Below are 13,785 nucleotides of genomic sequence, written 5' to 3'. Positions count from 1 at the left end.
AGAGCTTTTAACTCCTAAGGGAGAATTTAGATGGTGAAACTTATTTTTTCTGGTTAACGTTTTTTGAGCAATGTTCTTTTCTGTGAGACGGGGTTTCTAGCCCTATGCCCAATCCTCCTTTATTCGGGCTTGGAGCTGGCAGTAAACCTAGTGGGGCTCCCAGTGAAGTTGTTGACACAAAGTGAAAAAAGATTAGAAGACCCAAAATAATCTCAGTGAACTTCGTTTTCTTTGGTGATCACTAGTCCCAACTTGAGGTCCGACTTTCTCGTTTTCATAGTCTCAAATCGCAATGATTTACTTTTGTTTAAAAATTTGTAGATTGTCGATTTCCTCAGAATACTATAGTTTACATACCATTGCTATTTATATGTTTCTTAAAGCTGAATGAAAATCTTTGTCTATTGGTTACATTTGCAGTTTGAAATCAACATCAGTAGATAAACAGTATCCTGGGGAAGTTTTGGTTAAAACGTAGGTGTTATATATGTTAGTACAGATCTCTTCAGTGATTTAGTTCAGTAGTAATTTGGATATTACTTGTGTTATACACAGAACCTTTCATCACAGCAGTAGTAGCAGGTTTAGACATGAAAAATGTACTCCCAGCTGTTATTTGTGTATACTTAGTTGATCTTAGTGATTTTAGTACTACATGCTCTTTATCGATGTTACATTTATATGTTTATGAAGTTCAACACTTGCCGTGAAGCTCGTTCTGTGATTGAACAGATAGCATTGTCCTTGGCTGCCGCTGAATCTGCTCTTCAATTTGAACATAGAGACTTACATTGGCATAATGTATTGGTCCGACCTACTCGACAATCGAAACTGCGTTATCGTGTTGGGGGAGTGAGTTATGCTGTTTTCACTGAAGGAATACAAGTTACAATAATTGATTTCACAGTATCCCGTCTTTGTCATGGTACGGATTATTTTTTACACATATCTCTCCATACGCATTTAGAATGTTTCGTTCTATTCACTATTATACTTAATATATGAGTTCTATTGACTTGAAACATCAAAGGATCTCTCGTATCTTATTTACTCCAGGTAGTACCTAGTCTATTTTAATGGATATTTATATATCATATGGATGTTTTTAATAGCTATAGTATTTGTTTATTTGAACACATTGGTACAAAAGGACACCACACAAAAAAAAGTCAGGTTGTAAAGATATAAACGAAGGAAGATGAGTATAATAAAGAAAAAAAAACAATAAGTAAATAGAGCAAAGAATTGTGGGAAGGGCAGTTCTGTTAAGAAAAAATACATCCAAAAAAATTCTCTCAGTTCAAAAAGTTCTTTTCACTTATATGAAGAAAGTAAAAGAAATTACAGTTATGAGTCGTATCTGGTGACATATCAAGCCAATTATGTTGTACTCTATGACCTCATCCAGGGAGTCGTAAAGAACCGACAGACATTAATCCTGCACAACTTTCATAACATGGTACTATCATAACCTAACTAAACAGGTTAGTTTGGACGGGACACACGGTTTCAGGAAGGCTTGTTCAAAATTCGTATTCAGTGGTAGCATCCAACTGTCGACCAGTTCGTGACCTGATATCGTTTAGATGGGAAAGGATTTCTACCACAAGCGAGCTGCTGGGTAAGTTAAAGACCAAAAGAGTACACAAAGTGGGTATGAAAGGAAATAGACAAGTGATAAAATGCAAAATAAAAATGAATGCTACTAAATAGTTGAATATAAGTTGAGAGAGTATTTCCTTCAGTTATAGTCACCATCCACGAGGCAGTAGAGCAACGTCAGGGAATACTATGATAGCCGGTGACCAAGTATAGGTTCATATGCCGTTAGTTTGGAATCAGACTTTTCCCCTACATGCCTCCTGCATACTGACCAGTCCAGTTTAAGCACCGGACATTTGTCTTCCATCCTCTCACTCTTCCAGTGAATATCCCCGTCACGAGAAGGCGTTGGGTAGAACTTACCTAGTAATGGCCATATGAGAGTATTTCGAGAGGGGAAGCGAACTTTCCCCACCCTCGGCCGTCCCAGGGCATTTGAAGGCAAAGCCGTAGGTGAACGCTCGTCCGACCCGGCTAAAGACTTAATTCTAGACAGAATAGTTAATCTCTTTTCACATCACTTTACTAAAGTAATGAATAAGCGCAAACAGTGAGAACTAAAGATAAAACAAAACTCAGATGCTCATTTCTGCAAATCACATAGAACTTGTTCTTAATGTATGATTTTTCACCAAATAGAATTCAAAGTTAATCAATATAAAGACCAAGTCATACTAGCTAAAGTAGTGAAAAACTTATAATGTATTCTGTACTTGCATAGATTCCGTTTTAACTTTTCCGGATTTCGTAAGTTGACTCCCTTACTAAGCACTTGGATATGGAGCACACTGGGTATCAGGGTTAATTATATTAACCAACTGCCCAAACCCAAATAGGTGGTGAGGGTCTCGAACCTGAGACTTAGTGCTCTACATATTATTTAATTATTCAAAAACAGGAATGGTAATTAAGCAGTTCGTAGGGTTGACTTGAGAATGTAAATATACATAAATAATATTATGGAGAAATTTAATGCAACAACCTGGTGAGGAATACAGTCCTTTGATTTCATTACTTATTTATTTAAACACATAAATATTGGTACAAAAAGCACCAGATAAATATGCGCCTCACAAATCTCATTTGATTTGTGTGAGGGCTGAGATACTGCCAGGTGGTTTTCTTAGGGGGCCACACCCCGAGCCTCTGACCTAAAAGTCTGATCCACAAGGCAGTGGAGCATCGTGAAGAGATGCAGTCCCATGGTAGTCGGTGACCAACAGTAGGTTCATACGCCATTCGTTCCATCAGGAACCTGGGGCCCATGTGCACCATTGGTTTGGGATCAGGGTTTTCCAACTCCCCTAGGTGGACCCTCCATGTCCACCAACCCGGTTAAAGCGCCGGACATTCGCTCTTCGTCCTCTCACTTTCGTAAACAACACCCCCGCCACGAGAAGGCAGTGAGTAGGACTTCCCTGGCAGAGGCTATATATTCGCTAGCCATGTGAGAGCATTTGAAGAGGGAGAGTGGACTCTCCCCACTCTCGGCCGTACCAGGGCATTTGGGGGCTAGTTCATTTAAATAACAGCTCAAATGGTTTAACTCTACTGAAGGTAGTCATAAAAAACTAAAACCGTCTGATCATATTATCTAACTTTCTTTCTCACATTCTTAACCCCATTAGTGATATTTAGCGGTATTTAGTTTCTGAAGATAATGGCTAAAGTCTCGCAAATGCATTCCATTTAGTTATATTTCTCACCTTTAACAGTGAATCTTACTAACTATTGTTGTTGTATACATTTACTACAAAATATTACTACTATCAATTGTCTCTAGAAATCTCATACTCTGGGATTGGACCATCTTGCTTGTTAAAGGTTATTAAATTAGAAATAGAAACTTTCTTGACTATGACCGGAAATAAATACAGAGGTGAATTTCCAATGGCATGCGTTTTCCTTTGGAACCGTAAATTCGTACCATCGATTACTTACGAACATTCGACACCTCACACATCACAGAACAGTTTCTTATCACTTAGTGATCAGATTGCATTATTGTATCGGCCACCCGGCATCAATTTAACATTTAGATTCAGTGTTTACATTATTTGCTTTTTCCTTGGGTAGCTTGAAAAAATTACATCTCATGTATTAATAAACTAGTAATATAACTTCTGATCTATCCATTTTTAATTTTTAGAAGGCAACATTGTTTACGTTGATATGTCAGAGTCACCAGAAATTTTTGAGTGTGAAGGGGATTATCAATTCGACATTTACCGTATAATGCGCGAAAACAATGGGTATGTTATAAGTGACATTTTTGTTCTCATACTTTCTTTTAAGTGATGTAATCATTTGTCCTATGTTTACATGCATAACTTCCCAGAATTAGTTACATTTAGGCTTCGTGATGCTTTCTTAGTATTCACTAACGCATCTGTTACAATTGGATGAGCACTCCACCCCACGATACGTCTATTTATAAACTTTCAGAAAAATTAGTGAAAACGGACTAATCATAAACCATTTGATTTGAGATCTTTACTGTTAATGACTATATACTGAACTTGTGCTAAAAACTGGTCTCAATGATACATGTCTTGAAATTCACCGTACATATATTGAACACAAAATATTTCAAAAATAACTTTATTTGCGGACTGCTGCAAAGGACGGGTTTGCTGTGCAGCAGTCCGTTCCGTCCTACTTTATGGCAGTGAAACATGGCCGGTAAGAGTAGAGGATATTCGTAGGCTACTAGTATTCGATCATAGGTGTCTTCGAAGCATTGCTCGTATATCCTGGGACCACCGGGTAAGTAATGCAGATGTTAGGAAACGGGTACTAGGTAAGGATGGCAAATCGATTGATGAAGTAGTAAAACTTCATCAGTTGAGATGGCTGGGACATGTGTTACGTATGCCCAACCACCGACTGCCCCTATGTGCAATGTTTTATGGTGTAGGAGTAGGTTGGAAGAAAGCTAGGGGCGGCCAGACCAAAACATGGCATAAATCCATGAAGTCGCTGACAAGTGGACTGAGCCATGTTGGTAGGTGTAGACTACCTGGTTGGGATTCGCGAGATGATAGCAACCGATGGTTAGAGACCTTGAATGACATTGCTCAAAATCGTTTGCAATGGCGAAGGTGCACCCACTCTTTGTGTTCTACCAAATTCTAATCTTCTGAATTCTTCATGTCCGTATCCTTTTTCTCTTTCCAAATTTATTTCACCGTATTATACTCCTTCAATAACATCTTCAAACCCTTATCTTTCACATAATACTTATACTCTTACTACTTCTACCACTATGGGATTTGAATTGACAACTTCATCTCTGTGCTAATGTGGTATGGCAACTCGAACTGATGTACGTACGTACGAAGTTCTACGTTGTAGCTGACTGACTTATTTTTCACGTGCTCTGCAAATTAATCATCAATCAGTCACGGCATATAGCCTGTTTGAAATATCTCTTAACCCAAGTTTATATACCACATTACAAAAGTGAGATAAAATTATTTCAAGACATCCTAGAGTAGTAGTAATAGTATCAGTACTATTAGTGGTGGTAGTGTCAGTAGAAAAGACTAGATATGAAAAAAAATGAAGATTACATGATTCAGCCTCTAAAGTGAATATAAAGAGTGAATACATTTGCGCCATTACGAATGATTTTGAGCCATGTCACTCAAAGTCTGTACATTTTGGTTGCGATAATCACGTGGATCTTAACCAGGTAGCCTGTACATGTTGTCAGTTCAATTATCAATGACTTCATGGAATAGTCCCAAGTTAAGGCAAGTAACAATTAAACACATCCCAAACATGTCAGTTGATGAAGATTTACTACCCCTTCAACCGATTCGCCATCCATACCTAGTACCATATTCCCTAGCCAGGGGTTGCTTACTCAGTAGTCCCGAAATGCACGAACAATGCTTCATAGACACCCATAGTCGAATACCTGTAACCTACGAACATCGCCTGCTCCTAATGGCCATGTTTCACATCCATAAAGTGGAACGAAATAAACTACTGCATTATAAACTGGTTCTTTGGTTGGTAAACGAATATATTGCCTACTCCATTAGTGGCGCAAATTGGATAAAACCAATCGAGCTCCCTGAATTCGTGCCAAGATTTCCTCAGACACCCGACCATCAGGACTAATGAGACTCCCAAGATAACTGAAGCGGTCGATGTACCCAACCACTTCACTTCCTATCATTAGTTCGGGCGCGGGTGCAGGTCAATCCTAAAGCAACATGCTTGCATTGTTGTTTAGTGGTCTAAAGACTGCATTTTATCAATGTCTTCAAGCGGAACTATATCGTCTGCGTATTTTAGGTCAACAAGTGAATCTCTTAGTAGAAGATCGACCCTTGGAAAGTTTGACAATGAGCGCGCTAACTCTAAAGGGATGTCTGTGACAAAGTTAGATAAAAGTGGAGAAAGCAGGCAACCCTGATGAACACTTGAAGTTACCAACTCTGATAACAGTTCCCCATAAGTTTCGACTCGACCAGTAGTGCTTGAGCAGAGAAAGCCTGCACAAGGTTGTAGTTACAGTTATAACTTCCCCATTATCATAATACTAAGTCTTTTATTTATTTTGTCTTACAGGAATGATTGGCGTCCCTTTCATCCAAGTTCCAATCTTTATTGGCTTCATTATCTTATGGGGAAACTTTTAAACGAAACATCTTATCCCAGACGTGATCCTGATTCTCAACCTGTGGAATCTGAATTGCGCGCATTGTATGACATGGTATTAGCAGGTGATTATAATTCTGCCACGCAACTTGTAAGCTCAAGTTTCTACTTCGATTCTTGTCGAATCGGTTAACAGGGACTTGATGGACTTCCCAAAACGTCAAAGATTGTTGCTGTTTAGTTTGGTTCCGCCTTTTGATCCTTATAATCTTTCATACAAAACTCCTTCGTTTTTTTGTTTTGATAAATGATATGTGTAAAGTAGAACTCTTCCCATTCACATTCTAATTCTTTAGAAGAGGGACGCTAGCTTTGTGAAAACGTTTATCATGAAGTTCGATAATTTTTCCGGTTTCTTGACATACGTTCTATGTTTGTGGTTAGTTTTGGATATTTTTTGTAGACCTCGTCTCAAAATCGCTTTTTGTATCATAAAATATTTAGTGATCAGGTTACTTATCGTTTGGTTATGAGTGTTAGCGCTTCCGCTGGGTCTTGCTTATTATGCCACAACTAGATAGTTGCTGTAACAGATTTTCACTCTGACTTTATTACCTTATGCGACGGCATATATTATTTTCTTGCTATTAGTTTAGTAACTACTTGAAGCTTACCAACTACTATTGCTTGCTTAAAACACAGCAGAGGAATAGGGGCGTGCAACGTCTGTTAAGCCCAGATTGTAGTCAATATTTTCCGGATGTATCAATATCACCCTGAGAAAGCGCGCCACGGTGGCTATCGCATCAGAAAAATAACGAGTCAACCAGTGACCTCATTAGGAAGAGGGTTCCACAATGTGAAACGACTGGAGAACACTACAAAATCGAAGCGACCATTGAGGACCTGCCATTTGCGAACATCCAGTCAGCTATAACGTAGGACCAAGCGCATATATGCATCGGTCCAAATTACTACACATCATTACCTCAACAAGATGAACACTGAATTAATAAAGTAGTTACTTCAATGGTAGTAATATATAAAAGATTGTGTATAACGATATAATACAGTAAGAATGAATTAGTTGGTAGAAAGAAAGATATAAAACAAATTAAACCTCACAGTTTGAGGGAAGACAGAGTGCATACACCTACGCCATTGTGGTCGATTCAGAGCCATGTCACAGAGTTTCCAACCATTCGTTACGGCAGTCACATGGACCCCGACCAAGTAGTCTGTATCTACCAACATGGCTCAGACTAGAGTTAGTGACTTTAAGCACTTATGCCACGTTTTGGTTTAGCCGCCCCTAAGTTTATTCCAACCATCCCCAACACTAGTCAGCATTGAGCATCGTGGTAATCGGTGTCCAGGCATACGTGACTCAACCATCCCAGCCGATGTTGCAAACATCCACCGCTAAATGTATTAGGATATAGAAACCGGTGATGGGCAGTATCTGTCAAATGTGCTTTTCGGAGATTACTTAACTGGTGGTAGAACTAATCCTTGGTAGCATCCAGGTTTCAATCTATCAGGGCCTAGGCAATAACGAGAAGACACGGAGATGCCACAGGATCTCCGGGTAAATGTAGATGAAACAAGCTATACGAGTCGACAAATGGACAGTGAGTATGTACTGCTTTGATAAACTCAAGCAACAGACACCAATTTTAAGGCGTTCTAAAGACAAAGCCAACACTACCTGTTGTCCTATCTGCATTAATGTGAGAATATTGAAAGAGGTCAATTTGAACGATACACAAAGTTTCAGGAAGGCTGATTCGTGATCATAGCAGCTTTCGACCGGTTAATGATCTGAGATCGTCTAAATTCCTACCATGATCGAGCTGTTGGGTAAGTTGAAAACTAAGGGAATATGCGAGAGGGATGGAACAGAAACTCAGTGTAAAGTAAAAGTGATTGCCACAATATAACCGTGAGAATGCAAACTGAGTTGAAAAATTTTCAGTCGTAACCATTTTTACGTGGACTAAAATAACCTCGAAGGTCAAGACCGGAGCAGATGGTTTCTTTCTGGTCATCTACAAATTGAGCTAAAGATCTAACCCAAAAGGTAGTGAGGCAACGTCGAGACGCTATCCCATGGTAGCCAACGACCAAGAATAAGTCAATACGCCATTTTTCTGGCACTAGGGTTGTCCAACCCTTCAAGGTGGGAAAGACACCTAGGTGGATCTTTTAGTATAGTGACCGAAAGAACAGATAATGGCGACCGTCTGTTGCAGCTATGCTCAGATAACCGCCTATTCCTTGCAAATACTAACATTAAGCACAAGGAAAAACATCTTTTGACATGGCGACCCCCGAATTCGTCCCAACGTTGGACCCAACTAGATCACATCGCTATCAGCCAACAATGGAGCGGCTCAATAGAAAACTGTCGCACATTCTGGAGCTTATGTTTATATTCAGATCATGCTCTAGTGCGAGCACGTATCTGTCTGCGTCTCAATGGACGTAGGAAAGACACTGCAGGGAAACCTCAGGTTTCTACTTAATGATAGGCAAGCTAAGAATATATTTCAGGAAAAACAGTTAAGCAGCATGTAAGTTAAACCACCCCGAGTCAGCGTGGAATGACATCCGGAAAGCTGTGGAGACAGCAGTGATATCTGCTAATACAGTAAATCATAAGGTTAGGGAGAAACACTGGATCTCAGCAGCATCTACTGCACTGATAGATGCTCGAAAACGCATCCCATCTGGCTCTAAGCATAATGAAGAGCGAAGTCAGCTGAAGTGCAGGCTAATAAGAAGCCTACGCAATGATCGCGAACAGTGGTGGGTGGCGAAAGCAAGAGAGATGGAAAAGGTAGCGGCAATAGGCAACAGAAGACAACTGTTCAGACTTCTTAAAGAAGCCGGTACTATGAACCCAACTGTCAGCGAAACTATCTCGGAATAAGAGGGACATATTATTCATTCTCGATCCAGGATATTGGATCGATGGGCAGAACACTTAAGGGATCAGTTCAACTGGCCTTCAGCAACACTTCAGTTTCCCACGAACCCCAGTCGACCTGAATGGCAAGTTAATGTAAATCATCCAACTCTTTACGAGGTTGAAAAAGCTATACGAAATCTGAAATGAGGAAGAGCAGCAGGCCCTGACAGGTTTACCCCTGAGATTTTTAAGGATGGCAGACCAGTACTAGCAGCGAGATTGACTGAGGTCTTAGATAGAATCTGGGAACTGGATGTAATTCCATCTGACTGGTCCCAATCACTGATTGTGTCAGTGCCGGTCTGTAAGAATGGACAAAGATCCTCTTGTGACAATCCCAGAGGAATCAGTTTGACTAATATAGTGTCTAAAATATTAGCTCCAATAATACTTCGACGCCTAACCAAAGATCGTGAAGAGCAGATAAGAGAAAACCAGGATGGTTTTCGACCTGGGCGTGGTTGTATAAACCAGATATTCACTCTACGTCATGTCCTAGAACATAGACACATATTCAGATGTCCCACAATAGTAGTATTTCTCGACCCTAAGGCGGCTTTGACTCCGTTGATCGTGAGGTTCTGTGGCAGTTTTTGTCACTGAAAAGAAAACCAAAAAAGTACATTAACCTTATTAAGGCTCTCTACTCGAACACAACTGGTCGAGTTAGAACTTATAGTGAACTGTCATCAGAATCGATTACCTCAAGTGGTGTTCGTCAGGGTTGTCCACTCTTGTTTAACTTTGTCGTTGACATGCTTTTAGAAATAACGCATTCATCATCTAAATCTGCAGGAGTTGAACTTTTACCGGGAGACTCACTTGTTGACTTAGAATATGCCGACGACATAGTTCTATTTAGTGAAGACGCTGACAAAATTCCGTCTCCTAACCACTATAAGCAACAATGCAGGCATGTTCAAGATGAGATTCTCCCCCTCGAAGTGCAAAATGTTACTTCAGGATTGGGTTGCATCGACACCTGAACTAATGATAGGGAGTGAAGTAGTTGAACGTGTTGATCGCTTCACATAACTTGGGAGTCTCATCAGCCCATGTGTGACGAAATCTCAGCACGGATACAGAAGGCTCGACTAGCTTTCACCAACTTGCGTCATTTATGGCGTAGGCGAGATATCCGTCTAACAACTAAAGGACGGATTTACTGAGCAGCAGTTCGTTCCGTCCTACTTTATGGCAGTGAAGCATGGCCGGTAAGAGTAGAGGATATTCGTAGGCTACTAGTATTCGATCATAGGTGTCTTCGAAGCATTGCTCGTATATCCTGGGACCACCGGGTAAGTAATGCAGATGTTAGGAAACGGGTACTAGGTAAGGATGGCAAATCGATTGATGAAGTAGTAAAACTTCATCAGTTGAGATGGCTGGGACATGTGTTACGTATGCCCAACCACCGACTGCCCCTATGTGCAATGTTTTATGGTGTAGGAGTAGGTTGGAAGAAAGCTAGGGGCGGCCAGACCAAAACGTGGCACAAATCCATGAAGTCGCTGACAAGTGGACTGAGCCATGTTGGTAGGTGTAGACTACCTGATTGGGATCCGCGAGATAATAGAAATCGATGGTTGGAGACGTTGAATGACATTGCTCAAAATCGTTTGCAATGGTGAAGGTGCACCCACTCTTTGTGTTCTTCCAAAGTCTTCATGTCTGTATCCTTTTTCGCTTTCCAAATTTATTTCACTGGACTATACTCCTTGAATAACATCTTCAAACCCTAATCTTTCGGATTACTGTTTATACTCTTACTATTTCTACCACTATGGGATTTGAACCGACAACTGCATCTCTGTGCTGATGTGGTATGGCAACTGGGACTGATGTACGTACGTACGAAGTTCTACGTTGTGACTGACTGAAGTCTTCAAGGTGGATCCGCAGTACCCAACAGAAAAGAAGCTCAAAGCACAGGACCGATAGACAATCCACAAATAAAAAATCAGACCAACCCCTATTTGCAATTCTGATGCCTTTAAGCTTTGGTGTGTAATACATGAAAGAATTACATAGACCATCTTATCATGGGTGAAGGCTACTAAACGAGACTCATTATTTCTACTATTTGATTTGAGTATAAAATGTATGCATAATCGAAACACTAACTGAGTAAACCTTCGTAGCTGAAATCTCTATTTTGATTAGATAGTAGAGATATCTATACGCTGGTGGTGAGTCATCAGATGTATTACAGGTTTGATACTTCCGAGTTCTTGGCTAGAGATCCAATCCATAGGACAATGAAACTGCGAGCAAACGTAATCTCCATAAGTTATATCACGTTTTAAAGTACGACCAACGTCAACAGATAGTTTAATCCTGTGGTGTTCCTTGAATCAACTAGTTCCATAAATAATACCAAAATGGTCGGAATTTAAAGGTTATTAAAGTTGACGTTTTCAAGCTACCGAGGAAAAATGTCCCTAAAACAGAATCAAATGATTGCGAATCTATGCTCTGCAGGAAAAGCCATATCATGGGAGGTCCTTACGAACGTAAAACATTGTGCAATTATGTTCCAGGATAATTGGACCTGTGGATCCCATGGACTTTGTGACGACCAGTTGAGAGTTAAAATGAAAACATTTATAAACAATCTCGAACACTACACGAACAAAATTCTAATAATTCTCAAGCAGTCTACCCCAACAAATTAGTAAGCAGTTCACTGTCAATTCTTTTCATCTTGGATTACTGTGGCCTAATTATGTCTAGTATCCGGAAGAGACGAGATGCCGCGAGTATCACGACACACACCAATATACTTACCGATTCGAAAACCTTAGAATTACTGAAGTGGGAGTATTTGAAAAGATAACTCATGTAGTTTTATTGTAATAAGTTTTTCTACGGCAGCCAAATGCTTTACTAAAAATTTAAGATAACAGAAAATAAAAAAAATAGTAGCAAACGCAGTTAATAGTACGTTACGTACAATGAAGCTAAGGACCTTAGTGTTGAGGCCCGGTTGGTGGCGGAGATAAAAGTTTATTAAAAATAAATCACAGGAAAGCCAGAAAAACTTTCTGATATTATTCAGATGTAAAGTACATGCTAGAATAACGAGAGCGCATAAGAAAAACGATCAGCTGTATTTTGTTTATCACCGATAAAGTGAACACAAATGGAGTCCTCGATTAAACAGTACTTTGGAGCTTCCCAGATCCGACAGGAGAAACAAGTAAAAAGGAATCGGAGTTCGTGCTATTGTATTAACGTGAGTCGGGACGCATTATTCATTTGATCACATTACTACGCCGGAAGAGCAAAAGCTTTACCCTTGATAACTGAAAAATCATATGTATTTAGACAAATACTTACCTCTGGTTATGTACAAGTAAAAAAAGTCGCAATATAGCAAAGTTTGCAACACACCCGCAGATATCGCGATCAAATCGTAATAGTTTTGGACATAATACCGGTATATCCAGTTGAGTATGTACAGGCCACGGTAAGAACCAAGCGAAAATAGATAGTGAGAAGTGATGGTTTCTGCTTCTCCAGTTTTGCTAATAAGGAACAACTGAGGCAGGATGGCAACTGATTCCAAATATATGGAGAAGGTCCACAACAACTATGGTAAGACTGAGCGTTATTTATTACGACTTGCCTCGACAACTTGAAAACGATGATTGACAATCAACGCCAGTAGAGCGCATGGAACAAGAAGGAACTCCAGCCGGAACGTGTCATGATTCCCATCATATGTAGCCTTGAATCTAAAATATATTAAATACAATGTTGCGTAAGACGAAAATATGAAGATGATCTTTGCAAGCGAATTGTATAGAGACACATAAGATGTCAGAAGATCAACATAACGTGTAGTGAATACAATAGCGAACGCAATTTGACTACGTCCTGACAGACCTGAAACGTAGCGTTGGTTGCATTCATCAGATCGTACCTGCACAAGATCGTGTTTTCCAAATCTTCAGTACTAAAATTATAATAGCTGCAAAATGTGAAGCATCACCAAGAAACCGGAATATATTCATGACAACAGTTATTTGACGAACAGAACGTCAGACGGGACTCAATCAATGCTGAGATGGACCTGTTTAAACACAACCAGTATCCAACATCCAATAATTTTATGACGTGCTCGAATAAACCAATTGATTTCTTTGGGCTCCCTTGTCGCTGTTGTTTCCGCACGGTTCCAGGTCTTTGGTAATCTCCAATTGGCTGTGGTTTAGCCACCACATTGCACAGATTCTGATCAGTTTGATATATGTTTGTGGGTTTGTATATCTTATAATCTGAGTGTGTGATTTCTTCTCAACTCATTGGGGTTTTTAAGGCCAGCTGCTATCATTTCATCAGGCGAGAGCTTGGTCGGTTGCAATGTAAACAATAATGAATAAAAATTCGAGTATAGAAGAGTGAAGAAAAGATGACGGTCAGAAAAAGTCGCCTAATTAATCAATTAATAATCCACATGATGTGAACAGATATAAGTGAAAAAGTCATAGGTAATGGGGGATGATGGGAAGAAAGGTAGAGATAAACTGATGCTATTTGATAATGATAACGGTAAGTTAGTTACGAGAAGCCCATCAGGTACAGCTAGTTCAAAAGGA

General features: G+C 39.8%; 2 protein-coding genes across 4 annotated transcripts; one reads left to right on the top strand and one right to left on the bottom strand.

The window, feature by feature from the left end:
• Window positions 1-1,114: 1,114 nt before the first annotated feature.
• Window positions 1,115-13,254, bottom strand: Smp_007730.1 (putative er lumen protein retaining receptor; the record flags this gene model as incomplete). Of its 3 annotated transcripts, none has more annotated exons than XM_018800122.1 (4): window positions 1,115-1,617; window positions 12,524-12,776; window positions 12,819-13,072; window positions 13,110-13,200. In XM_018800122.1, the coding sequence occupies 4 exons, from the start codon at window positions 13,198-13,200 to the stop codon at window positions 1,601-1,603; spliced, it is 615 nt and encodes a 204-aa protein (XP_018653969.1). In that variant the 3' UTR covers window positions 1,115-1,600. The 3 variants fall into 3 exon arrangements, with proteins under 3 accessions (XP_018653969.1, XP_018653968.1, XP_018653967.1); XM_018800123.1 differs by lacking the exon at window positions 1,115-1,617 and adding an exon at window positions 11,812-12,489 and having other exon boundaries at window positions 13,110-13,254; XM_018800124.1 differs by lacking the exon at window positions 1,115-1,617 and adding an exon at window positions 11,812-12,481.
• Window positions 6,238-6,406, top strand: Smp_191870 (hypothetical protein; the record flags this gene model as incomplete). The annotated part of the gene is made up of 1 exon (XM_018800125.1): window positions 6,238-6,406. A coding segment is annotated over one exon (169 nt), but the record flags the coding sequence as incomplete, so codon positions are not given.
• Window positions 13,255-13,785: the final 531 nt, after the last annotated feature.

The sequence above is a fragment of the Schistosoma mansoni genome, chromosome W (assembly GCF_000237925.1).
Source record: "Schistosoma mansoni strain Puerto Rico chromosome W, complete genome".
Taxonomy (NCBI): Eukaryota; Metazoa; Platyhelminthes; class Trematoda; order Strigeidida; family Schistosomatidae; genus Schistosoma; species Schistosoma mansoni.
The sequence above is the reverse complement of the archived record's forward strand: the minus strand, read 5'-3'. Positions and strand labels throughout refer to the sequence as shown.